This window comes from Aethalodelphis obliquidens, unplaced genomic scaffold (genome assembly GCF_003676395.1).
Source record: "Aethalodelphis obliquidens isolate GAN/ISIS:26980383/991018 unplaced genomic scaffold, ASM367639v1 scaffold20, whole genome shotgun sequence".
Taxonomy (NCBI): Eukaryota; Metazoa; Chordata; class Mammalia; order Artiodactyla; family Delphinidae; genus Aethalodelphis; species Aethalodelphis obliquidens.
In genome coordinates this window covers 14683356-14708840 of record NW_020837964.1, presented here as the reverse complement: position 1 = coordinate 14708840, position 25485 = coordinate 14683356, and the positions used below count along the sequence as shown (strand labels likewise).

At 40.5% G+C, this 25485-nt stretch overlaps 1 protein-coding gene across 15 annotated transcripts in view; it reads right to left on the bottom strand.

Annotated features, from left to right (window-relative positions):
• The window catches only part of IST1 (IST1 factor associated with ESCRT-III), a 31288-nt gene extending 7124 nt beyond the window's left edge, over window positions 1–24164 (bottom strand). For 8 of the 15 annotated variants that reach the window (XM_027119394.1, XM_027119398.1, XM_027119404.1 and 5 more), the window contains exons 1-4: window positions 23949–24139; window positions 6003–6105; window positions 5389–5569; window positions 4534–4621 (exon numbers count right to left, since the gene is read on the bottom strand). In XM_027119394.1, the coding sequence (XP_026975195.1) occupies window positions 4534–4621; window positions 5389–5569; window positions 6003–6090 (357 nt within the window). In that variant the 5' untranslated portion in view covers window positions 6091–6105; window positions 23949–24139. Of the gene's footprint in view, window positions 1–4533; window positions 4622–5388; window positions 5570–5998; window positions 6106–15204; window positions 15286–23948 lie in introns of those variants that run through there. The other 7 variants (XM_027119397.1, XM_027119407.1, XM_027119402.1 and 4 more) reach the window with 5 other exon arrangements.
• Between the last annotated feature and the right edge of the window lie 1321 nt (window positions 24165–25485).

Here is a 25485-nt window from a genome sequence, read left to right as displayed (position 1 = left end):
TGCTTACAACAGTAGAATCAGACCTGATCAGAAAAGTCAGATAAAGTGATGCTTCACTGAGATGTAAAGGATGATCAGGAGTTAACTAAACATGGAGGGAAGGAAGAACATTCCAGGAAAAGAAAACAGCATGTGCAAAGGCCTCTGCTGGAAAAACAGGGCCAATCCTCAAGCCAAAATAAAATCAGTGAGCCTCTTGTGCAAGGCCCAAAGGAAGAGTGTGGTAGGAAATGAAGAAAGGCAGATGGGGGCCAGACAGTGCAGGGCCGTGTAGGCTTTATTAGTTTTGTTTCTATCACAAGAACAACAGGAAACTACTAAAGGACTTTAAAGCAAGGGGGTAGTGACAGGATCAGATGAGTGTTTTGAACAGAACCCTTAGTCGTTCTGATGGAATGGTGAACAGACTAAAGGAAGCCAAAGTAGATGTAGAAAAAACGTTCAAGAAGTTACTACAGGGCTTCCCTGGTGGCACAGTGGTTGAGAGTCCGCCTGCCGATGCAGGGGACACCGGTTCATGCCCCAGTCTGGGAAGATCTCACATGCTGCGGAGCGGCTGGGCCCGTGAGCCATGGCCGCTGAGCCTGCGCGTCTGGAGCCTGTGCTCCACAACGGGAGAGGCCATAACAGTGAGAGGCCCGCGTACCGCAAAAAAAAAAAAAGAAGTTAGTACAGGCAGGAGATGACAGTGCTATTAGACCAGAGTGGTCCCAATACCTGGAAGTTCAGTGAGGGGGCACTCAGTTTTAGGTAGACTTTCAGTGGTACTGGGTACTTATAAGTTTGTTATTTGTCTTTTAACGATGGTTTTTGTTCTGCTTTATACTATGCAGAAATCTTTTTTACTTATATTATCACTCTTTGTTTATGGCTTTTAGGTTTTGTGGCATGTTTATGCCTTTTCCACTATGAGATTATTTTTTTTAATGCCTAACTTTGTTTCTTTAAGGTTTCATTTTTTTAAAAAAACATGTAAATCTTTGTTTCATCTGGAATTAATCTTGATATAAAGGAGGAGTACAAGAGAGGCTATAAACAAGATTTACATTAAAAGTAGAAGTAGTTGCCTCTACTCTCCCATTCCCCTACCCACAAAACTGTATAACCACCCTCCCTACCCTATCAGAATACAGGAGGCTTACTCTCTGGGGAGGTTAAACTAAAGGAACTGTGGGCTCCATGCACAGCAGAGAGCAGAGATACTGGCAACAAGAGAATTATGTGCAAATCTTCTCTAAGAGAGGAATGATACCTTTGGCTTCCTTCTCCCTGTGCTCTCAAAAATGCAGCCAGCTTATACCTTCCAGGTAGAAGACAGAACTTCTCTCTGAGGAAAATGACCATTCCAAGGAAAGAAAACTAGTTCCTGACAGTCTAGAGTTCCCTCAAGAAAGGGCTTAGTCAGATCATTTAACAATAAGCTGGTGCTGGAGGTATCATGCTCCCTGATTTCAAGCTATACTAAAAAAGCTGCAGTCATCAAAACAGTATGGTACTGGCATAAAAACAGACAAATCAATGAAACAGAACAGAGAGCCCAAAAATGAACCCATAGTTATATGGGCAATTATTCTACAACAAAGGAGGCAAGAATATACAATGGGTAAAAGATAGTCTCTTCAATAAATGGCGCTGGGAAAATTGGACTACTCTCTCAACACATACACAAAAATAAATTCAAAACAGATTAAAGACTTAAACGTAAGATCTGAAATCATAAAACTTCTAGGAAAAAATACAGGCAGTACACTCTTTGACACTGGTCTTAGTAATATAATACTCTTTTGGGTGTGTCTCAGGCACGGGAAACAAAAGCAACAATAAACAAATGAGACTACATCCAACTAAAAAGCTTTTGTACAGTGAAGGAAACTATCAACAAAATGAAAAGGCCACCTACTGAATGGGAGAAGATATTTGCAAACAATATATCTGATAAGGGGTCAATATCCAAAATATACAAAAAACTCATACAACTCAACACCAAAATACAATCCAATTAGAAAACTGGCAGAAGATCTGAACAGACATTTTTCCAAAGACAACAAACACATGGCCAACAGGCACATGAAAAGATGCTCAATATCACTAATTAAGGAACTGCAAATCAAAACCACAATGAGATATCCCCTCACACCTGTCAGAATGGCTATCATAAAAAAAAAGACCACAAATAACAAGTGTTGGTGATGATGTGGAGAAAAAGGAACACTAGTGTACTGTTAGTGGCAATGTAAATTGGCGTAGCCACTATGGAAAACAGTATGGAGATTCCTCAAAAGATTAAAAACAGAACTAACATCTGATCCAGCAATTCCACTCCTGGGTATTTATCCAAAGAAAACAAAAACACTAATTAGAAAAAACATATATATGCACACCTATTCTCACTGAAGCATTATTTACAACCACCAAGATATGGAAGCAACCCAAGTGCCTATCAATAGATGAATGAAAATGCAGTACATATACACAATGGAATATTACCCATAAAAAAGAATGAAATCTTGCCATTTGCAACAACATGGACAGACCTAGAGGGCATTATGCTAAGTGAAATAAGTCAGACAGAGAAAGAAAAATATCATATGATCTCACTTATATGTGGAATCTAGAAAATAAAACATATGAACAAACAAAAACAGAAACAGAATCATAGATACAGAGAACAATCAGGTGGTTGCAAGAGGTGGGTGGGAGGAGGAAATAGGTGAGGGAGATTAAGAGGTACAAAGTTCCAGCTGCAAAATAAATGAGTCACAAGTATGAAATGTACAGTGTGGGGAATATACTCAATAACTAAGTAATATGTTTGTATGGTGACATATCATAACTAGACTTATCGTGATCATTTTGAAATGTATAAAAAAAATCACTATGTTGTGTAACAGGAACAACATAATGTTGTAGGTCAATTACACTTCAAAAATAAAACAAACATGCAACAAACTCATAGAAAAAGAGATCAGATTTGTGGTTACCAGAGGCAGGGAGTGGGAGGGAAGGGGGAATTGGATGAAGGCACTCAAAAGGTACTACAAATTTCCAGTTGTAAGGTAAGTAAGTACTAGAGATGTAATGCACAACATGATAAATATAATTAACACTGCTGTATGTTATATATGAAAACTGCCGAGAGTAAATAGTAAGAGTTCTCATTACAAAAATAAATTTTTCTATTTAATTTTGTATCTATATGAGGTGATGGATGTTCACTAAAATTACTGTGATAATCATTTCATGATGTATGTAAGTCAAGTCATTATGCTGTACATCTTATACAGTGCTGTATGTCAATTACACCTCAATGAAACTGGAAGGAAAAAACAGAAACAAACAAACAAACAATGAATTGGCATCTGGCAATAAGCCCACCCAAGCACACAAGAGGTTCCAATCCACTTTTTAGTACCTCACTCTTAAATATGAACAGCCAAGGGCCATGAAACCTTTCAGAAAAGCCTCTATTATAAAAATAGTTTAAATCTAAGAAATAGATAGAAGGAAACAATACAGAAACAAGAAAAGTTAAAAAGGGACTATAATATTCTCAGAGAGTTAGAAGACATTGTAGCCATGAAACAAAAATAATAGACTATTAAAAAAATACATATTCAGAGACTTAAAAAGAGCTCTTAAAAAACTAAAACAGGGCTTCCCTGGTGACGCAGTGGTTGAGAGTCCGACTGCCGATGCAGGGGACATGGGTTTGTGCCCCGGTCCGGGAGGATCCCACATACCGCGGAGCGGCTGGGCCAGTAAGCAATGGCCGCTGAGCCTGCACGTTAGGAGCCTGTGCTCCGCAACGGGAGAGGCCACAACAGTGAGAGGCCCGTGTACCGCAAAAAAATAAAAAAATAAAAAATAAAATAAAAACATACAGAAGACAAGGAAATCTCATAAGATAGGTTGGGAGATAAGACTGAGACAATCTCCTAGTGAATAACTGGCAAAGATGTAGAAAATAGGAGAGAAAACAACTCGACTGAATTTGTACCTGAGCAGTCAGTACCATATCCACGATGTGGCAGGCAATTTCTCAGTGAATTTTTCTGTCTCTTCTACCAGACTCTAAGCTACAAGAGTAGGGCTGGTGTCATACTTTGCTCACCACTGTGCTCTCAGTACCCACCCAACTCACAACATCTGCTCAATAAATATTTGTGGAATGAATCAATGAAGCAAAACATCCATTCCCTTAAATTAATGTTATTTTAACTTTACTGGTTTACAGTTGTATAAAAACTCTTCTATTTTTACATACTTAAATAACGTTACAATAAAAATAATTTAAGAAAAAACTGGGGGATATTTGTAACTTTGCCCCTTAGAAAAATTACTCAAGTTTGGAAAACACTGTTCTGTTCCATGATATAAGGCCTGAAAAGGAGGAAGAAACAAGTTTACAAAGACTTTTTCAAAGGCAGCATGAGAAGGGTACAAAAATATGTGGTCAAAAAAGCAGAAGTGACTTATTTACCAACCTTTCTAATAGGATAAACTTCATGCATCACTGAAACTGGTTGTACTCACAATTTTCAACTCAGCCACTTCTGACTGGAGTCGAGGAGCAGCCCAAATCAGTGTAGACACAGATTCAGCCAGACCAGAATCTAACTCCCTAATTAAGGTAAAAAAAAATAAATAAAATTTAACATTCTTTCAAACAAACAAAACCCCATCATCTGTATCTCATACTTGATAGCCTCTAAGGCAATTTCACAAATCTCACTGGATTCTCACAATAACTCTAGGCTTCAAGCCATCACTGTCATCCTATTTTGGAGGGGGAAACACAAACAAGTAACAAGCCCAAGGTCACAAAGTCAGAAAATGGTTGAGCCAAGACTCAAACTTAGGCCTCTTGATTTCAGATTCCAAATTTTCTTTTCACCAGTTGTTTACATTGAGATCAAGCCTTCAAGTGAATAGCAGGAAGAATGTTGTTGGGTATGTGAAGTGGTAGTCCCTTAGTGCTATCGCCCTACGTGTAGGAAGAGACCAGTATTACTACTCCTTTCTCAAATTCCAGAGGTGATTTGACTTAGGTCTTCAAATTAAAATACCTTACTTCATTACAGTTATACAAGATGAAAAAGTTCTAGAGGTGTGCTGAACAACACTGTGCCTACAGTTAAACAATACTGTATTGAGTGCTTTAAAATGCTTAAGGCAGATCTCATGTTAAATGTTCTTATCAAAAAAAGGGGGATACAAGGAAATTTCTGGAGGTGATAACTGTTTTCTAACTTGATTGTGATGATGGTGTACAGGTGTATGCCTATGTCCAAACTCGTCAAATTGTACACATTAAATATGTGAAGTTTTCTCCTAAATAACTATACCTCAATGAAGCTTAAAAAAAAAAAAAAAGACAAACCAGCTTACTTCATAGACTGGATGAGGCCAAACCGAGCCAGCAGCAGGTCACAGTACAGCTCCAGGATCTCCATGGCCTCCACAAGGTAGTCTTCCCGAATAATGTGCTCCACTCGGATTCGAGCTCGTTCATCTTTCCCAGCAGCCAGATAGTCAGCAATCTCCTTCCTTGCTTTCTGGGCCAGTTCCGCTAAAGCACAAATCCCACTCCAGTCACAAAGTAGTAGTATACTGGGCCCTGGCCTGCAGGCAGACATCCACCCCAAAACAGAAAAGTGGGTGTTTCTACTATATCCTAGCTCACCCTCCCTTAGCAAATTTAGTCTCATCTCATCTAGTCTAAAATTTGCTACCTCGTCTAGATGAGAATATTGTTTGTGTAGCCAGAAATTTCCACCTATGGAGTCACGTTACCTATTCCACAGCAAGAGTATGTTCCTTTCCCTTCAACAAAGTGATTCAGTCTAACTAGTCACAAAGGACAGCAGAAATGTATCCAAAACCTAAAGGATATGGGATCCTTAAGACTTCATAGTGCTAGCCTGAAAGAGCCAATATTGAGGTGCTAGGACTCAGTGGTGTATTTTGGGAAAGAAAATATAATGCAATCATGCATAACTCACTTTTTTTTTTCTCCAATAGTTTAAGACGGTTTATGACTAATCTCAAATTGACTCGTAAACGCTCAGCTTTAAATCCAGAGCCCAGCATGCTGTGCTATTCCTCCTGGAAAAAGATAAGAAGCACAGTGACTACTTTCAAGTTAAAATTAGTTCAGGAACTAAGACCAAGTTAGAGGGTGGATTATTTGACATTATAAACCAGAGTAGTTTTCTAATACAGGTAAATAACATGATCTGACTCACAGTTTTTAAAGGTCATTTGGCTGCTGGGTGGACAACTGATTGGGGGAGGATAATAATGGAAGCAAGAGAACCAAGAACAAGGCTATTACAACAGTCCAAACAAAAAATGAAAATAGCTTAGACTGGGATAGTTAGCAGTGGTGATGGTAGAAGTGATTGGATTTGAGATCTGTTTTGGGCACAGAGATGCAAGAACCTGGTGATGGATAAAATGATTATCTATCTCTGTACTGGTGTAGGAGTGGGGTGATAAAAACAAAGAAGCTGGAAGTCCTCCTACTTCTCCCCCCAAAAAGATAAGAGGTAGTAATAAGAAAAGATTATCAAATTTAGAACTAAATTCAAAAATATTATCACCTTAATTCCTCAAATCCTCCTACTAAGTCTTAGCCTTTGGAACAAGCTACTGCCCAAGATCACAGAAATATCATTAACATCTACCCACCTACAAAGAAATATACAAAGAGGTAAAAAAGTTAAAAAAAAAAACTGCTCTATAAAATTCGACAACAGGGATAAACAACAAGGTCCTACTGTATAGCCCAAAGAACTAAATTCAATATACTATGATAAACCATAATGGAAAAAATATTAAAAAAAAAAGAATGTATACATATATACAACCGAATCACATTGCTCTACAGGAGGAATGAACACAACACTGTAAACAACCATACTTCAGTAAAAAAAATTTAAGAACAAAAAGCAAAATAAAATAAAATTCGACAACAGAAGGCTATTATTTACTAAGACTTTTACTGAACAGCAGAGTTAAAGTCAACAAAACCACTCCCTCCACCCATAAGACTTAAGGGTATAACACTGTGCATTGACCACTGTGCACTCTGTATCAAGACAGCACTATTTCTCTCTATTAATTATGGACCTGAACTTCAAAACATGTAATATCCAAACAAAAGCTAGGCCTAACAAAGTAACCGAAGGACAGACAAACCAAAAAACATACCCAATGTAAGGACAAACACTAGGAATAGTATGTCTGCCTGTGCATAAACCACTAACAGAAAACATCAGATGTATTTTCCTTTTGTAAAACTGCCTGCAGAATCCTTTATACTTCATTTAATAATTAACCCAAGTCCCAGTTTACAATGGTAAATATCTGGGATCCATGATAATACTAAATTATGTTCAATCCACTTAACAAATATTTGCTGATTATCTCTATGACAGACAATGGCTAGATGCTGGAGATAAAAAAATTTAGAAGGCACAGTCCTTGTGATCAAAAGAACTTAAATTCTATTGGGAAAAAAACAGCTAAGAATACCTGGCAACTACATTACTATTTGCTAAGAACTAGAATTCTAGAGTAGTACTCAACTGGAAGTGATTTTGCCTAGAGGGGACATTTGGGAATGACTGGAGACATTTTGGTTTGTCGTGATTTCAGGAGATGGTACTAGCATATATAGTAGGCATACAAGGATGCTGCCTACATCCTACAATGAACAGGACAACACCCCCGCCCCAAACAAAAAAAAATCCAGCCCAAAATGTCAATAGTGTCAAGATTAAAAAACCTATTCTAGAGAAAAGACATGCAACCTGCTCAGGGATGTTACAGAATTCTTTCTAGGAGAAGGAAAAGCCTAAGCCAAGTCCTGAAGGACAAGCAAGATATTTGTAAGGTAAAAAGAGGGTGTGACTATCCTGGGCAGAGGGAGTGATGTGTGTAAAATCCAGGTACTAGAAAGAACAAGAAGTTTTGTGAGAAACACAAGTTCAGTACAGCTGAAGCATGGTATTAATTACAGCTTATGCCACATGTCTCATAATCCTAAATTCAAAACTTCAATTCAGGGCTTCCCTGGTGGCGCAGTGGTTGAGAGTCTGCCTGCCGATGCAGGGGACACGGGTTCGTGCCCCGGTCCGGGAAGATCCCACATGCCGCGGAGCGGCTGGGCCCGTGAGCCATGGCCGCTGAGCCTGCGCGTCTGGAGCCTGTGTTCCATAACGTGAGAGGCCACAACAGTGAGAGGCCCGCGTACCGCAAAAAAAAAAAGAAACAAACTTCAATTCAAAAATTATTTAGATGATGTCAGGTGCTATAGTAGGTTCTGGTGCTGACTAGATCCATACAGTATTCCTGTTCTGAAGGCATTCATAACCAGAGATAGATGGGAATTAGAAAAACAGCCTGGGAAACAGTAACTAGCACTAACATTTACTCTACCAGGCACTTGCCCAAGATCAGCCAGCAACTAAGTGGTAGAGCTAAGGATAAAACCTAAGTGCATCTGAATTCAAAATCCAATTAAACAATCCTAATCATACAGTGCTACATCATTTTTGGTACTAACAATTGTGATACAATATATATTTTTAACCCCCTTCAACAAATATTTATTGAATGCCTACTATACTGTGACAGGCCCTGGAGATAATATTGGTAAGGAAAAACAGACACGGTTACTGCCCTTATGGAAGTTTATAGTCTAGTTAGAGAAACTTATCACATCAGTAACTAAAATAACAACTGCAGTAAGGGCCACAAAGAAATAATGGTTCTCTGGAGTTTATTATTATGGGATTTGAATTCTTCAGTGGATACCGTCTCATAGATAAAAGATAACAATACTGGGGGTCTGATACAGTTATGACAGAAAAACGTCAAGATTTCTCGGTGGTTCTTAAGTAGTCTATAATCATCAGATGCCGTCAATACTTGCAAACAAAATATTAGTCATATCTGTACTTTATTTTCAGAAGCCTTAAAAACATATACATTTTGACCTAGTAATTCTACTCCTAGAAACTTAACCTAAGGAAATAATCAGAGCTTCATGCACAGAATTTTATACAAAAATATTTATCATGGGGCTTCCCTGGTGGCACAGTGGTTGAGAGTCCGCCTGCCAATGCAGGGGACACGGGTTCCTGCCCCGGTCCGGGAAGATCCCACATGCCGCGGAGCGGCTGCGCCTGTGAGCCATGGCCGCTGAGCCTGTGCGTCTGGAGCCTGTGCTCCGCAACGGGAGAGGCCACAACAGTGAGAGGCCCGCGTAACGCAAAAAAAATAAATAAATAAAAAATAAATATATATATATATATTTATCAGCACATTTTAAGACCAAAAAATTGAAATAATGAACCATATGAATAATGAAATATTGTTCCTACTAGTTAAACAAATTATATATATTTACGATGGAATTTTAAGTAGCCACTAAAATATTTTTTAAAAAGCATTTACTGGGACTTCCCTGCTGGCACAGTGGTTAAGAATCCGCCTGCCAATTCAGGGGACATGGATTCAATCCCTGGTCCAGGAAGATTCCACATGCCACGGAGCAACTAAGGCTGTGCACCACAACTGCTGAGCCTATGCTCTAGAGCCCACGCGCGGCAACTACTGAGCCCATGCACCACAACTACTGAAGCCCACGCGCTCTAGGGCCTGTGTGCCGCAACTACTGAGCCCACGTGCTGCAACTACTGAAGCCCGCAAGCCTAGAGCCCATGCTCTGCAACAAGAGAAGCCACCGCAATGAGAAGCCTGCGCACCACAATGAAGAGGAACCCCCGCTCACCGCATACAGAGAAAGCCCACACACAGCAACGAAGACACAATGCAGCCAAATAAATAAATAAATAAAAAGCATTTATTAACTTATTAATGATATTAGTTTAAAAAGCATGACTATATATGCAGGATGACTCCAAATTCTGAGTTTTAAAAAAAGCACATATGTAAAGACAAAGGCTAGACTAAAAAAACAAACAAAAACAGATTTAGTTTTTCCTATATGTAAAACTCTTTTCAAATCCAAGGAATTTGAACTAACATTAAAGCTAACACTAAAAACGAAATCTACCTCAGAAAGTATATAATTCGGAATTTCTATCAAAAGACAAAGAATAATATAAATAAATTCATTTGCCTCCTTAGAAAAGCAAAATGTTAACTCATCAGTAAACATTAAGATCAACTTATCAGAATAGGTATCTAAAGTGTCTAGACACTGAAAGACACAAAAGTGTTAATGGAAGAGACAGGTAATTAGGGGGTAGCTTTAGCAACATGAAGAAACTCTGGAGGGTGTAAAGACATCTCTATTTCACATATTTGCCTAAAATGGGTCAGCATCCACAAATGCTAGTTTGGGACCATAATGAAACAGCTTGGAAAAGAAAGGAACCCAAACAATCATAAGAATAGGGACTCTGAAGAAGAAAGTGCTAAAATTCTCTGAAAGAGGAGCTTAAAAATATTTTATGCTGCAAATATAAATCGAACTCTGTGAAGGCAGTTGAAAACACTGAAGTGAGGTCTGTATTTCACTGTTAATCTTTTGGCTTGGAATGTGTGGGGGAGTTTCTCTCCCCCAAAAACACTACTGTAAACCTACTGTAGAAAGCAGATAAAAATAAACCTAAATTACTAATCTTACGATTCAGTAATAGTATTTGTTCAAATTTACAAAAATAAGTAAAATCACAGTGCCCCTTTAAAGGAGTCTAACAATCAGGGTCCTAGCTGGAAACACATAGTATCCACACCTGGGTAATGTGAAACTTTAATAAAGAGACTACTTACAGGACCTCCCTGGTAGTCCAGGGGTTAAGACTCCAAGCTCCCAATGCAGGGGGCCCAGGTTCAATCCCTGGTTGGGGAACTAGATCACGCATGCATACTGCAACTAAGAGTCCACATGCCCCAAGTAAAGATCCCACGCACCGCAACAAAGATCCCACATGCCACAACTAAGACCCAGAGCAGCCAAATAAATAAATAAATATTTTTAAAAAGAGAGACTACTCATGCAGCTCAATAACAAAAAAACAAACAACCCAATCCAAAAATGGGCAGAAGACCTAAACAGACATTTCTCCAAAGAAGATATACAGACTGCCAACAAATACATGAAAGAATGCTCAACATCATTAATCATTAGAGAAATGCAAATCAAAACTACAATGAGATATCATCTCACACCAGTCAGAATGGCCATCACCAAAAAATCTAGAAACAATAAATGCTGGAGAGGGTGTGGAGAAAAGGGAACACTCTTGCACTGCTGGTGGGAATGTGAATTGGTTCAGCCACTATGGAGAACAGTATGGAGGTTCCTTAAAAAACTACAAATAGAACTACCATATGACCCAGCAATCCCACTACTGGGCATATACCCTGAGAAAACCATAATTCAAAGAGTCATATACCAAAATGTTCATTGCAGCTCTATTTACAATAGCCCGGAAACAACCTAAGTGTCCATCATCGGATGAATGGATAAAGAAGATGTGGCACATATATATATACAATGGAATATTACTCAGCCATAAAAAGAAACGAAATTGGGCTATTTGTAATGAGGTGGATAGACCTAGAGTCTGTCATACAGAGTGAAGTAAGTCAGAAAGAAAGAGACAAATACCGTATGCTAACACATATATATGGAATTTAAGGGAAAAAATGTCATGAAGAACCTAGGGGTAAGACAGGAATAAAGACACAGACTACTGGAGAATAAACTTGAGGACATAGGGAGCGGGAAGGGTAAGCTGTGATAAAGCGAAAGAGAGGCATGGACATATATACACTACCAAACGTAAGGTAGATAGCTAGTGGGAAGCAGCCGCATAGCACAGGGAGATCAGCTCGGTGCTTTGTGACCGCCTGGAGGGGTGGGAGGGAGGGAAACGCAAGAGGGAAGAGATATGGGAACATATGTGTATGTATAACTGATTCACTTTGTTATTTAAAAAAAAAACAATAAAAGTGAGGTACCACATACTCATTATTAGCCCCTAATCCTATCAAAATTCCATCTTTAAAATAATATAAGTAATGTTAGTGAGGGAAAAAAATGAAATAAAATGCAGATTATTCATTTGGTTAGGGGAATAGATAGCTATATGGGAGATCAGAATCTAAAAGTGGTATTTAGAATCCATAAGGTAGTCAGTTTATCACTGTCAAAATTGATTTTTGCATGTAATGAAAAGAAACATAAGTTCTTGCTGCTTTTAACCCTTCTAAATGAGTCAAAAAAACCCACAAAATGATATATTTTATATATATCGAGTATATATATCGATATATCGAGTATATTGTGCACAAATAAAGACAATGCGGGTTTGAAGGAACTTTACTGATCAATGATAGAAATATACTCTATTTCTGTAAGCCTCTCAATTAAATAATGTGAAATATTTGTGATGTACAATAAAGACATTTAGAAGAATAAAAAAAAAAAAGAGAGAGACTACTTACAAAGGTGTGGGTAAGACTTAGAGAAACCAACAAAGGACAGTGAATTGCCCCAGAACCATTAACACATCTAGGCCTGAAGGGGCAAGATGAGGAAGTAGAACCTGGAGAGGGTAGCTATATGGAAAGGGCCACCAGACAGGAATTACTGGTAGAGGTAGGCAGACCACTTGCAGCAACCTGGAAGGGAAGCAGCAGGGGAATAAATACCTAGCCCTCATTCCTCCTGCCAATCCATCTACCCTTCAACTGGAAGCCAGAAAGCAAAGGGGCCCACAGACACGGTACACGTGAATGAGCCTCCAGGGATGTAGATCAGAGGGAAAAGGATGGTATGTGGCTCTGGAGGAGGAAACAGAAGGCATCCAGCCCAAAGACTATTATTTTTCCACAAGACCAAAGAAGCCAGAACCTACATCTACCAAAGCAACCTCAAATTTACACTGTACTAAGACTTCAGTTAACCAAGCTAGAAAATTGAAGCTAAATGGTCTTTCTACAATAATAAGTACGGTATAGTGAATATAATTTAAGTTCTTACAACATAATCTCTAAAGTCTGTTTCAACCCTATGATTCTGCAGGACACTAAATATCCCATTGTACTGAATTATATGAAATAGGCAAAAAGGCATAGACAATTGAGATTAATCCTCAAGACATCTCTTGCAAATCTTATTTCTTAAAAGTAACGTAGGGCTTTCCTGGTGGCACAGTGGTTGAGAGTCCGCCTGCCGATGCAGGGAACATGGGTTCGTGCCCCGGTCTGGGAAGATCCCACATGCCGCGGAGCGGCTAGGCCCGTGAGCCATGGCCGCTGAGCTTGCGCGTCCAGAGCCTGTGCTCCGCAACGGGAGAGGCCACAGCAGTGAGAGGCCCGCGTACCGCAAAAAAAAAAACAAAACAGTAATGTAATCTGCACACTCATGTTCATAGCAGCATTATTCACTATAGCCAAGTGGTGGAAACAATCTGTCCATTGACAGATGAATGGATAAACAAAATGTATATACATGTGTGTATATATACACACACAACAGAGTACTAATATTAGTATACTCCAATAGTCTATGTTGTAGCACATGAGTTTCCTTCCATTGAAGGTTAAATAATACTCTATTCATCTATCAGTATTCTAGGAGTATTAGTCTATCTGTATTTAATAATATATATATCTTAATGGTAAATGTATGCATATACCTTAGGATCCAGCAATCCCATTCCTGGACATTTACCCTGAAAGAAATCTGTACAGAAGACCATGAAGACACATGTATACAGATTCTGTGGTAGTAAGGAGGTGGAGGAATGCTAAGTGTCCATTACAAGAAGACAGATAAAATGTAACAGAAACATGACAGAATACTATCCAGAAATCAGAATTAATGAATTAGCTATTCTTAGAAAAACATGAATAGTCCTTAAAAAACAGAAGGAAAGAACAGGGTTCTAGGTTCAGCATTCCTTTCACTGAATGAAGCTATAAATCCTGAAGAGCACGTATGGAGCAGCTCTTTGAGAATTCTGAAAAGTAAATAATAGAAGCTGGATGGAGACCAGAATTTGATATGCCAATAACGTGGTAGTGAGTTTATCACTTTTTTTCCTCTTATATTCCCTGGCCTAGATGCAAGGCAGCCTGAAACCCAGAAGTGAACACTGATAGAGAAAGGAAGAATATCAAGAGAAGCTCTCTAGTCCTGCCTTGAGAAACCAGAAAGGGGACCCCTGGTGTGGACAGAGTGGGTGAAATACACCAAACCAGGAAAGTCAACTCATGGAAAAGACAATCAACATACATCAATGCTGAGATTATACAGATGTTGGAATTAATTGACAAAGACTTTAAAGCAGCTACTATAGGGCTTCCCTGGTGGTGCAGTGGTTGAGAGTCCGCCTGCCGATGCAGGAGACACGGGTTCGTGCCCTGGTCCGGGAAGATCCCACATGCCGCGGAGCGGCTAGGCCCGTGAGCCATGGCTGCTGAGCCTGCGCGTCCGGAGCCTGTGCTCTGCAACGGGAGAGGCCTCAACAGTGAGAGGCCCACGTACCGCAAAAAAAAGCAGCTACTATAAAAAGGTTGCAACAATTCAACTATATTTCAATAAAAAAAAAAATTTAAAAAAACGTTGCAACAGGGGACTTCCCTGGTGGTGCAGTGGTTAAGAATCTGCCTGCCAATGCAGCCAGCACGGGTTCGAGCCCTGGTCCAGGAAGATCCCACATGCCGTGGAGCAATGAAGCCCGTGCGCCACAACTACTGAGCCTGCGCTCTAGAGCCCACGAGCCACAACTACTGAGCCCACGTGCCGCAACTACTGAAGCCCGTGCGCCTAGAGCCCATGCTCTGCAACAAGAGAAGCCACCACAACAAGCCCACGCACCGCAACAAAGAGTAGCCCCCTCTCGCCACAACCAGAGAAAGCCCGGGCGCAGCAACACAGACCCAACGCAGCCAAAATAAATAAATAAATAAATTTATTAAAAAAACAAAAACAAAAAAAAACGTTGCAACAGGTAAGGCCAAATACTCTTGAAATGAATAACAGAAAGTCTCAGTAAAGAAACAAAAGACATAAAGAGGAAACAAACTTTTTTTTTTTGGCTGCATGGAACCCAGCCCCGGCAGTGAAAGCACCGAGTCCTAACCACTGGACCACCAGGAAATTCCAGAGGAAACAAACTTTAGAACTGAAAAATACATTAAAAGTAAGAAACTCACTGTGTGAGCTGGATAGCAGAAAGCAAATGACAGCAGAAAAAGCCAATGCACTTCAAGATAGGTCAATACTACGTATCCAATCTGAAAAACAGAGATAAAAAACATGGAAAAAAGTGATCAAAGCCTCAGATATCTGTAGAACAAACAGCAAAGGACCTAATGTTTGCACTGTCAGAATCCCAGAAGGATGGAGAACCAGTTTGGTACCAAAAAACTTTTGAAAACTCCCCAAATTTAGCAAAAAACATAAATCTACAGACTGAAAGAGCTCAGAGAGCTCCAAAGAAATTTATGCCTGGACTCATCTTAATCAAATTGAAAACTAAAGACAAATTTTTTAAATACTGAAAGCAGTCAGAGAAAAACATGTTACCAATAGATGACCTATTCAAATAATAGATTTCACATCAGAAACAATGGAGGCCAAAAAGAAGTGCCAAAAGAAAAGAACTGTCAACCAGAATTCTATATCCAGAGACGATATCCTTCAGAAATAAAGGTGAAATAAGTCATTCTCAGATGAGGGAAAATTAATAAGAAAACTTGGAAAACTAAAAAAAGGAAGAAATGGCAAGTATTTATATCTTATATTACAGAAATGGCAAATATCTGGGTAAATATAATAGATGGTTCTTCTCTTGAGTCTCTTAAAACGTATTTGAGGGACACTTCCCTGGCGGTCCAGTGGCTGGGATTCCGTGCTTCCACTGCAGGGGGCGTTGGTTCGATCCCTGGTTGGGGATCCTGCATGCCAAGTGGCATGGCCAAAATAAAAAAATTTGTATTTGACAGTTAAAAGCAAAACTAATAACATTGTCTGATGGGGTTTTTTTTTCAAAGTATGTAGATGTAATACATAAGATAACCACAAGATGATAGTATTAAGGGGAGCAGGGCAAAGGGACCTATATGTTTCTGTATTCCACAATAAGTGATAAAATACTGATTCTAAGTAAATTGTGAAAAGTTAAGTACATCCACTGTAATCCCTAGAGTGACCAATAAAACATACTATATCAAAAAACAGACTAGGGCTTCCCTGGTGGCGCAGTGGTTGAGAGTCCGCCTGCCCATGCAGGGGATACGGGTTTGTGCCCCGGTCCGGGAAGGTCCCACATGCCGCGGAGCGGCTGGGCCCGTGAGCCATGGCCGCTGAGCCTTCGCATCCGGAGCCTGTGCTCCGCAACGGGAGAGGCCACAACAGTGAGAAGCCCACGTACCGCAAAAAAAAAAAAAAAAAAAATAGACTAAAAAACTCGACAGATTTTAAATTTGATACTGAAGTGTTCAAATAACCCAAGAGAAAGCAGGAAAGCAGAAACAGAAATGAAAAACAAAACAAATAATAAAATGGTAGAACTAAAGTCAAATATACTAATAATTACATAATTAAATAGAAATGATCTAAACACAAAACACAGAGAATTGTAACTATGTATGGTGATAGATGTTAACTAGACTTTCTAGAATGGTTCAAAAAATGATCCAACTATATACTGCCAAGAAAAAACTCACGTCAATACAATAATGTAGGTAGGTTAAAAGTAAAGGATGAAAAAAACTAGATCACGCAAACACTAATCAAAAGAAAGCTGGAAGTTGTACCTTTCGACCCCCTCTACCCATTTCGTTACAAACTTCCAGTTATAAAATAAATGAGTCTTGGGATGTAATGTACAATGTGGTGTAGTGACTGTGGTTAATACTGTACTGTGTATTCGAAAGTTGCTAAAAGAACTTTTTAAAATCTTTTAAAATCTTTTTTATTTTTTAATTTTCTGGCTGTGCTGCATGGCATGTGGGATGTGGGATCTTAGTTCCCTGACCAGGGATTGAACCCACGCTTCCTGCAGTGGAAGCTTGGAGTCTTAATCACTGGACTGCAAGGGAACTCCCAAGAGAATAAATCTTGAAAGTTCTCATCAAAAGAGAAAGAATTGTAACTCTGTATGGTGACAGATGTTAACTAGACTTACTGTTGTGATCATTTCCCAATACATACAAATATCAAATCATGTTGTACACCTGAAATTAATAAAATGTTATAGATCAATTATATCTCAACTTAAAAAAAAAAAGCTGAAGGGGCTGAAGTGTTAAAGTAGACTTCAGCAAGGAAAACCAGGGATACAAAGGAACATTATATAATCATTAAAGGGTGAATTCACCAAGAAAATGTAGCAATACTAATAGTGAATTCAGGGAACAACAGAGCTTCAAAATACAAGAAGAAAAGACAGGACAGGACAAAGAAACAAATCCCTAATTGTAGTTGGAGACTTCAACTGTACTTCCCTCTGTAATTCATCAACTAGTAGACAGAATATCAGGATATACAAGAACTGAACACCAACTGTATCTTACTGACGTTTACATAGAACACTCCACTCAACACAGCAAAGCACAGGGAACATTCATGAATACAGACCATATCCTGAAGTACAAAACAAACCTTAACTAATTAAACAGAACTTAAGTCACTCAAAGTATGTTCTTCAACTGCAATGGAAATTAACCAGAAATCAGTAACAAGAAAGATAACAGAAAATCTCCAAACACTTGGAAATTAAACACTATTACTTCTAAATAATCCATGTTAAAGAGGAAGTTTCAAGTGGAAATTATTTTTAAAGGTTTAAACTGTAAGAAAATGAAAATTAAAATATAACACCAAAATTTGTGGATGAAGCTAAAACAGTGCTTAGGGCAAAATTTACAACTCTAAATGCTTACATTAGGAAAGAAGAAAAGTCTCGGGACTTCCCTGGAGGTGCAGTGATTAAGAATTCGCCTGCCAATGCAAGGGACATGGGTTCGAGCCCTGGTCCAGGAAGATCCCACATGCTGCGGAGCAACTACTGAACCTGCACTCTAGAGCCCGCATGCCACGACTACTGAAGCCTGCACACCTAGAGCCCGTGCTCCACAACAAGAGAAGCCACCACAATGAGAAGCCCGCGCATGGCAACGAAGAGTAGCCCCTGCTCACCGCAACTAGAGCAAGTCCGAGCGCAGCGACGAAGACCCAACGCAGCCAAAAATAAATAAATAAATAAATTTATATTTAAAAAAAGAAGGTAGGTCTCAAATTAGTAATCTAAGCTTCCACCACAAGTAACGATAAAAAGAGCGAAATTAACTCAAAGCAAGCAGAAGGAAACAATAAAAACAAGGCAAAAACCAATGAAACAGAAAAGAGGAAAATCAATGAAACCAAATGCAGGTTCTTTTGAAAAGAGGAAGGAGGGGGAGGAAGAGAGAGAGAGAGAGAGGAGACACAAATTACCAGTATCAGGATGGAAAGAGACAGATATCATTACAGATCCTACAAACATTAGAAGGGGACATTATTACTAATCTACACCTATAAATTCAACCATGAGACAAAATGAACAAATCTGTTAGAAACGCAATTTACCAAAATTGACACAAAGTGAAACTATATTCAACATCTTGTAATAATAACCTATAACGGAAAAGAATCTGAAAAAAAAAAGATATACATGTATAACTTAATCACTTTGCTGTACACCCAAAGCTAACACAACACTGTAAATCAACTATACTTCAATTTAAAAAAAACAAAACAAAAACTGACACAAAGAAGTCAAAAAGGTAATTGCCCCTAAACATTACAAAAATTGAATATAAAATTAGGAACCATTCCAGAAGAAAATCCAGGCCCAGATAGCTTCTCTGTTAAACATTTAAGGAAAATTAGCACAAATATTTACATGAACTCTCACAACTCAAAAGGCTGGTATGAGGATTAAATGAAAATCTGTGGAGTTTACGGAATTCTCTGGTTGTCCAGTGGTTAGGACTCTGTGTTTTCACTGGCGAGGGCCTGGGATCAATCCCTGGTTGGGGAACTAATATCCCGCAAGCCTTGCGGTACGGCCACCAAAAAAAAAAAAAAAAAATTGTGGCATTTAGAACAGTGCCTAGAACATACGTACACAATAAGCACCATATAAACGTTTGTTAAAATAAACTCTAGGGAGTTCCCTGGTGGCCCAGAGGTTAGGATTCCAGACTTTCACTGCTGTGGCCCAGGTTCGATGCCTGGTTGGGGAACTGAGATCCCGCAAGCCAAGAAGCGCGGCCAAAAAATAAACAAATAAAATAAAGTAAAATAAAACAAACTCTAGTCAACAGACCCATACTCTGGGCTTCTCTGGTGACACAGAGGTTAAGAATCCGCCTGCCAATGCAGGAGACACGGGTTCGAGCCCTGGTCCGGGAAGATCCCACATGCTGCGGAGCAACTGGGCCTGTGCACCACAACTACTGAGCCTGCGCTCTAGAGCCTGCGAACCACCACTACTGAGCTTGCATGCTACAACTACTGAAGCCTGCATGCCTAGAGCCGGTGCTCCGCAACAAGAGAAGCCACCGCAATGAGAAGCCCGCACACCGCAACGAGGAGTGGCCCCCACTCACTGCCAACTAGAGAAGGCCCGAACGCAGCAACAAAGACCCAATGCAGCCAGAAATTAAAAAAAAAAAAAAAAGACCGATACTCAAAGAAAACGTCTAATAATCTAAAGATCAGCTGATAAATAAAATTTTAAAACTGAATAGTTGATGTACAGTATTATATGTTACAGATATACAATACAGTGATTCACAATTTTTAAAGGTTACACTCCATTATTAAATGGAATTTTGTATGTGTCTTAGGTTAAAATAAAATGTTAAAGGTATGCTTTGTATCTTTTCTCCCCTGCTTTAACTTTTTTGATTAACTGTTTTGACCTCATTGGAGGATTTCAACTGTATATAATCAGTATAGCTCTTCTTGAAGGCAAACACTATTTCTGAGGTTCCACTGTTATTCTCACACTGCCTTACAGTACTTAGTACAAAGCTGTCACTCATTCATCATGTTAATTAGTGGAAATTTAACTAAAAATAACATTGATTTTTAGGGGCTTCTCTGGTGGCGCAGTGGTTGGGAGCTCGCCTGCCAATGCGGGGGACACGGGTTCGACCCCTGGTCTGGGAGGATCCTGCATGCCGTGGAGCAACAGGGCCTGCGCGCCTGAAGCCCGTGCTCCACAGCGGGGGACGCCATCGCAGTGAGAAGCCCGTGTGCCTCAGCGGAGACCCAATGCAGCCAAAAATAAATAATAAAAATTAATGAAATAATAATAACATTGATTTTTGAATTTCACAAACTTACAGAATCTAGTTTTGTTTTAGATTTAAGGAAAGGAAAATAATTTGCCAAAACACTTTGTCAACTTGAGTTCTGAGGATTTTCAACTTTCAGAAATTAGATTCCTGGACTTCCCTGGTTGCCCAGTGGTTAAGACTCCGTGCTTCCAATGCAGGGGGCACAGGTCCTAAATAATAACCAATATATTTTAAAAATCATCAGACTCAAAACTTATCTAATACAAAAGATCAATTTAATTACCATTTCAGGATTTTTTTTGGGGGGGGCGGCATGCAGCACAGCTTGCAGGGATCTTAGTTCCCCGACCAGGGATTGAACCCGGGCCCCAGCAGTGAAAGTGCCAAGTCCTAACCACTGGACCTCCAGGGAATTCCCACATTTCAGGATTTGAACCTGTGTTTCCAAAGCTAACTACCATAAACTTTGTATCTTACATGATTAGGAATATTAATTTTAGGAATAACCTAAAAGTTAATAAACTGTTCTGGTAAACAGTTACTGTTTTATACATATACAAACATTTATACACATAAAACAAACATATATACATTACCACATACTAATATTGTCCAATACCTAATTTAAAATTCTCTTCTGATTTAGAGGTTATTCTGAGATCATTTTGTGCCTCAACATTTTTACTGTCATTCATCCACTCACCAAACATCTGTTGAGTGCTATTCTATCAAGTACTGTGCTAAGCCAACAGAGACAAGAGACATTTAAGTAAGATGTGACCCTGGTGTTTCAAGGAGTTCACAATCTAATGGGGACAAGTGACACAAAAACAACTATAAGATACATAAACAACTATAACATAAACCTTATAAAAGGATTATGAACTAGTGACTGCAAATCTACTTCTCAGTATTCTAACTACTATTTTTATTAGTGTAACACCATTATGTCACACACTGGGCAGCAACCTCATGTTCCCTTCTTGGCTCTTTCCGATCCCTCACTTTACCCCAGACCTTAACATTGGAGCAACAAACTGATCTAGTCCCTCTTTTATCACTCAGCTCCAGGAGCCTTTTAAAACTGGATAATCTCTCCATCCTGAATAAGGGAAAATGTAAAACCATGGACTGGCTCATTCCTCATTTTACCTGGGGGGAGAAGGGAAAGACTGCTGCAGCTCAGAACAGCTACCCAAATTAGTGAAGCTGCCTAGAGGCAGTAATCCTGAAAACTTAGCTAGAAATAGCAAAACAGACCCTCATGTCCTAAGAAACCAACTTTAGAGTCTTGTAGCTCCAAAAGAACCAAGCTGGGAAGGGAGGCAACAGAGTCAATAGTGGATAGAATGATAATTTTGTAGTACACAGGAAAACTTCTGTATTTGAAATGTATTATTTTATTTATCCTGAATACTTCTTTCTTATAAAATAAGTGATGTAAACAGATTTAGGTATGATTTAGGTATTGCAGACATGAAGATGTGACATAAAAGTACAAGCAAGCTAGAAAGCATTTCCAAGATAATACAGCCCAATTATTAAAACCATTTCATTTACAGAATGCCATGTTTACTGTATTTTCACACTATAATCAAATCTCCAGTGACCAAACTAATCAAGATTGAAAATTTAATAAAATAAAGGACCACAAAACCAGTAGCATCATGTATAACTCACAACAAAAGTACAGGCTTCAGAATTCAGAGACCATCAAGATTTTCTGGAAGGAGCTATAAATACTGAAATGTGTAGGCATTATAAAAGGATCTTTATCTTGTTTCTCAATAAAAGTAACATTAAAAAAATTACAAAAAATTCTTTGGGTACGGCTTCCCTGGTGGAGCAGTGGTTGAGAGTCCGCCTGCCGATGCAGGGGACACGGGTTCGTGCCCCAGTCCGGGAAGATCCCACATGCCACGGAGCGGCTGGGCCCGTGAGCCATGGGCGCTGAGCCTGCGCGTCCGGAGCCTGTGCTCCGCAACGGGAGAGGCCACAGCAGTGAGAGGCCCGCGTACCGCAAAAAAAAAAAAAAAATTCTTTGGGTATACTTTTACCAAGAGTTTCTCTTAAGGCATATTTTTACAAAGTTGTTAATGATGGACTCTGATCACTAGTGAATCCTTATATCACTTAACAGCATATCTGCTACAGCCTATAGAACCTTATTTTAAACGGCTGCCTAATACCACACTGAGTAATCATTTTTACTTAATTCCTCAACCTTTTTATATTTGCTATATAAAATAATGCTGAAGTTAGTATTCATGTGCATACTACTTTTCCCGTATTTTAAATTACTTCATTAGACTACACTCTTTTCTAGTTTTATTTTTAAATCAAAAGAGACTACACATCATTGGGAATTGATTCTGATTTTAAAGGAATGAGAGCTTAAACTAAGTAGACTAGAGTTGGGGATTCTGGAGCTCCTATCATTGAGAAGCCAGAGGCACAGGAGTAGAGGAAGAAAGAAAACAATTTGGACAGAATAACACTACTTTAAAAATGAGAAAACTTGAGAAACTGGGTGGCTTTAAAATGTAACACTAACATTGAGGTTTCAAAACAATCTTTTATCCTCTAATAAAAGGATATTACTAAGTCCTCCTATCCCAGAAGATGAGGTTCTGAAGAAGCTGTAAAAACAAAATTTCCCGTGGAAATTTCTCCGTAGGTAAAGGAGTCAAAGGGGGGGAGGGGGAGGGGGAGGAAACATATATATATATCAACTATTACTTTATTAAATAAATACACAACGGGGGTATAAACGAAACAAGATTGGACATGAACTGATCGTTGTTGAAGATGGATTAGGAGGGAATTCATTACAGTCTTTACCTTTGTCTGTTTGCAATGTTCGTAATAAAAAATAATGAATACGCAAGCATAATAGAAAAACTATGACCAGCTCTTAATTTCAATCTTACTACGTCAGAGAGTGGAAGTCGCTGCCTCTCCTATTACCTAATCATTAAACCGGACACTCTTCGGTCCCGATCCCGGTAAAACTATGCAGGTCGAGTTTCAAGTCCTCTCACCTCCAGCACCGCGGAAGAGGAGCGATGAGAACAGAAAGAGGAAGGGGGGCAAGGACAGGGCTACAGGCTCCTCACTAGATTGCTCATCAGACAGGCAGGGGTCTGCGAAAGGGGGCCAAAGGTCGCTTTTTGCTTCCGCTAAAGAAAAACGCAGTTTCTTCCGGGGCCCCCAGGTACCTTCCCTGGAGGCCGCCCCGCCCGGGGGGAGGCTGCCGGGCTCGGAAGCGAACAGACTCCCGCAGGCACCGGGGACACAACCTTACCGAAGTCTCCCTGGGCCAAAAGGGACCGGGTAAGGGAGTCCCCGAGAGCGCCGGCCCGGCCCTGTCCCTGTCGGGTGCCGAAGCCCAGGCCGCGGCGTTTCCGCCCCGGGGAAGTGACGCCTCGGAGCAGGGAGGACAACAAAGTTTGGCGGCGTCAAGTATTCGGGACCAACGGTGTCCAAGTTGCCTGCGGCCCTGCCACGCCCCCGGGCCCGGCCTTGGGCGGCCTTCCGTGCCACAGCCTTTCCGGCCCGACCTCCAGCCCGACCCTCACATCCAGGATCCTTCTCTTTCTCCTCACCTGCCACCTCAAGGTCCTCTGAATCCTGGGCTAGGGACTTCTAAATCCGGAGCGCAGTGTGAGGAGGAAAACAAAGATGCTTGACGCTGAAGAAGCCACACTCACCTGACCGAATCCGGACCTGAAAACGGAAGACACAGACTTGGGGAAGAAGGCTTAGCATCCAAAATGGCGACTAACAAGCCCTCAGCACAGTGAGCACGGGCGGAGGGATCCTCGGGGCCGAGCTAGCCACGCCCTCTTTCCAGGGATTGGCTGCGCACCCTCCGCTCGGGACTCACGCCCCGAGGGCGTCCGGGCTCCACCGCCTAGCTCCCTTCGGAGCTGGCGCAGCCGGGGACTACTTCCAGCGGCGGAGGCACGGACGGCAGGCGATACACGTGACGTCTCCAGAGTCACCTGCTGGGGCGTTCGTTGTATTTCGCTGGTGTTTCCCCGGCTGCAGGGAGGCTGGCGGAGGAGGCTTGGTTTCCGAGTTCGTGCCCATGTTTAGCGTTGTTCCAGTATATGGAAAAACCGGCTCCAGCACCGCCTCCCAAACTTCCTGAGTTAGTGTCTGAGATTTGCTCTCGTTCCTCGCTGGACTCCGCTCGCCATGGAGGCTTTCCTCCTGCGTTTCGGTTTCTTTCATGAAATGACCTGCTGAACAGGATTCCACCCTTCTCTGGCAGCTCACAGCTCTTTATCCGACTCTAAGCACTCCTCCCTCAGGCCACCCACCCTCTCTCCTAAGCACTCTTAATACTCCTGCCCCGCTGTTTTTTTTTTCCCTGGTACGCGGGCCTCTCACTGTTGTGGCTTCGCAGGCCCAGCGGCCATGGCTCACGGGCCCAGCCGCTCCGCGGCATACGGGATCCTTCCGGACCGGGGCACGAACCCCCCTCCCCCGCATTGGCAGGCACCCCCCCCCCCCCCCCCCCCCCAGGAAGCCCCCCCCCCCCCCCCCCCCCCCCGCTTTTAAACCAAGTGTGATTGCTCTTGCAATCAGAATATCTACAGTATTTCTTATTTAAGATGTTTCCTCAGCACCACATCCTCTGGGAATTTACTTTATCTCTGGATTGAGAGGAAACTTTTTCATTTAGTTATCCTTGTGTTCAACTTGAAAACCATTCTCTCTGCTTAACGTTGGAAGGGGATTCCTGAGCTTTGGCTTCCAGAAGGAGGTAATCCTGCCCCCTGCTGTACAGGCTGCATCTACCAAGACCAAAATTGTGGTTTGCTAAATTGTGATGCGGTCATATGACAAGGATGGAGCTACGTGCATCCATAAGAGGGTCATATGGATTTAGAAATAACGTGTATGTATAACCACTTTCAGCATTTCTAAATTAAAATCAGCTTTCGGAACATCAAAATACACTGTGCCTTTTTCATTTAATATGTGGTGGATTTTTTTTTTTTTTTGGTAAATGTGTGCATATATGAATTGAGTCCATTTTGCAATAAAGTAATAGCATCTTAAAAAAAGAGAGAGCAAATTGCTCGAATTTAAAGAGCCTTAGAAACACAACAAGCGAATGTTACCTGTGTGGAC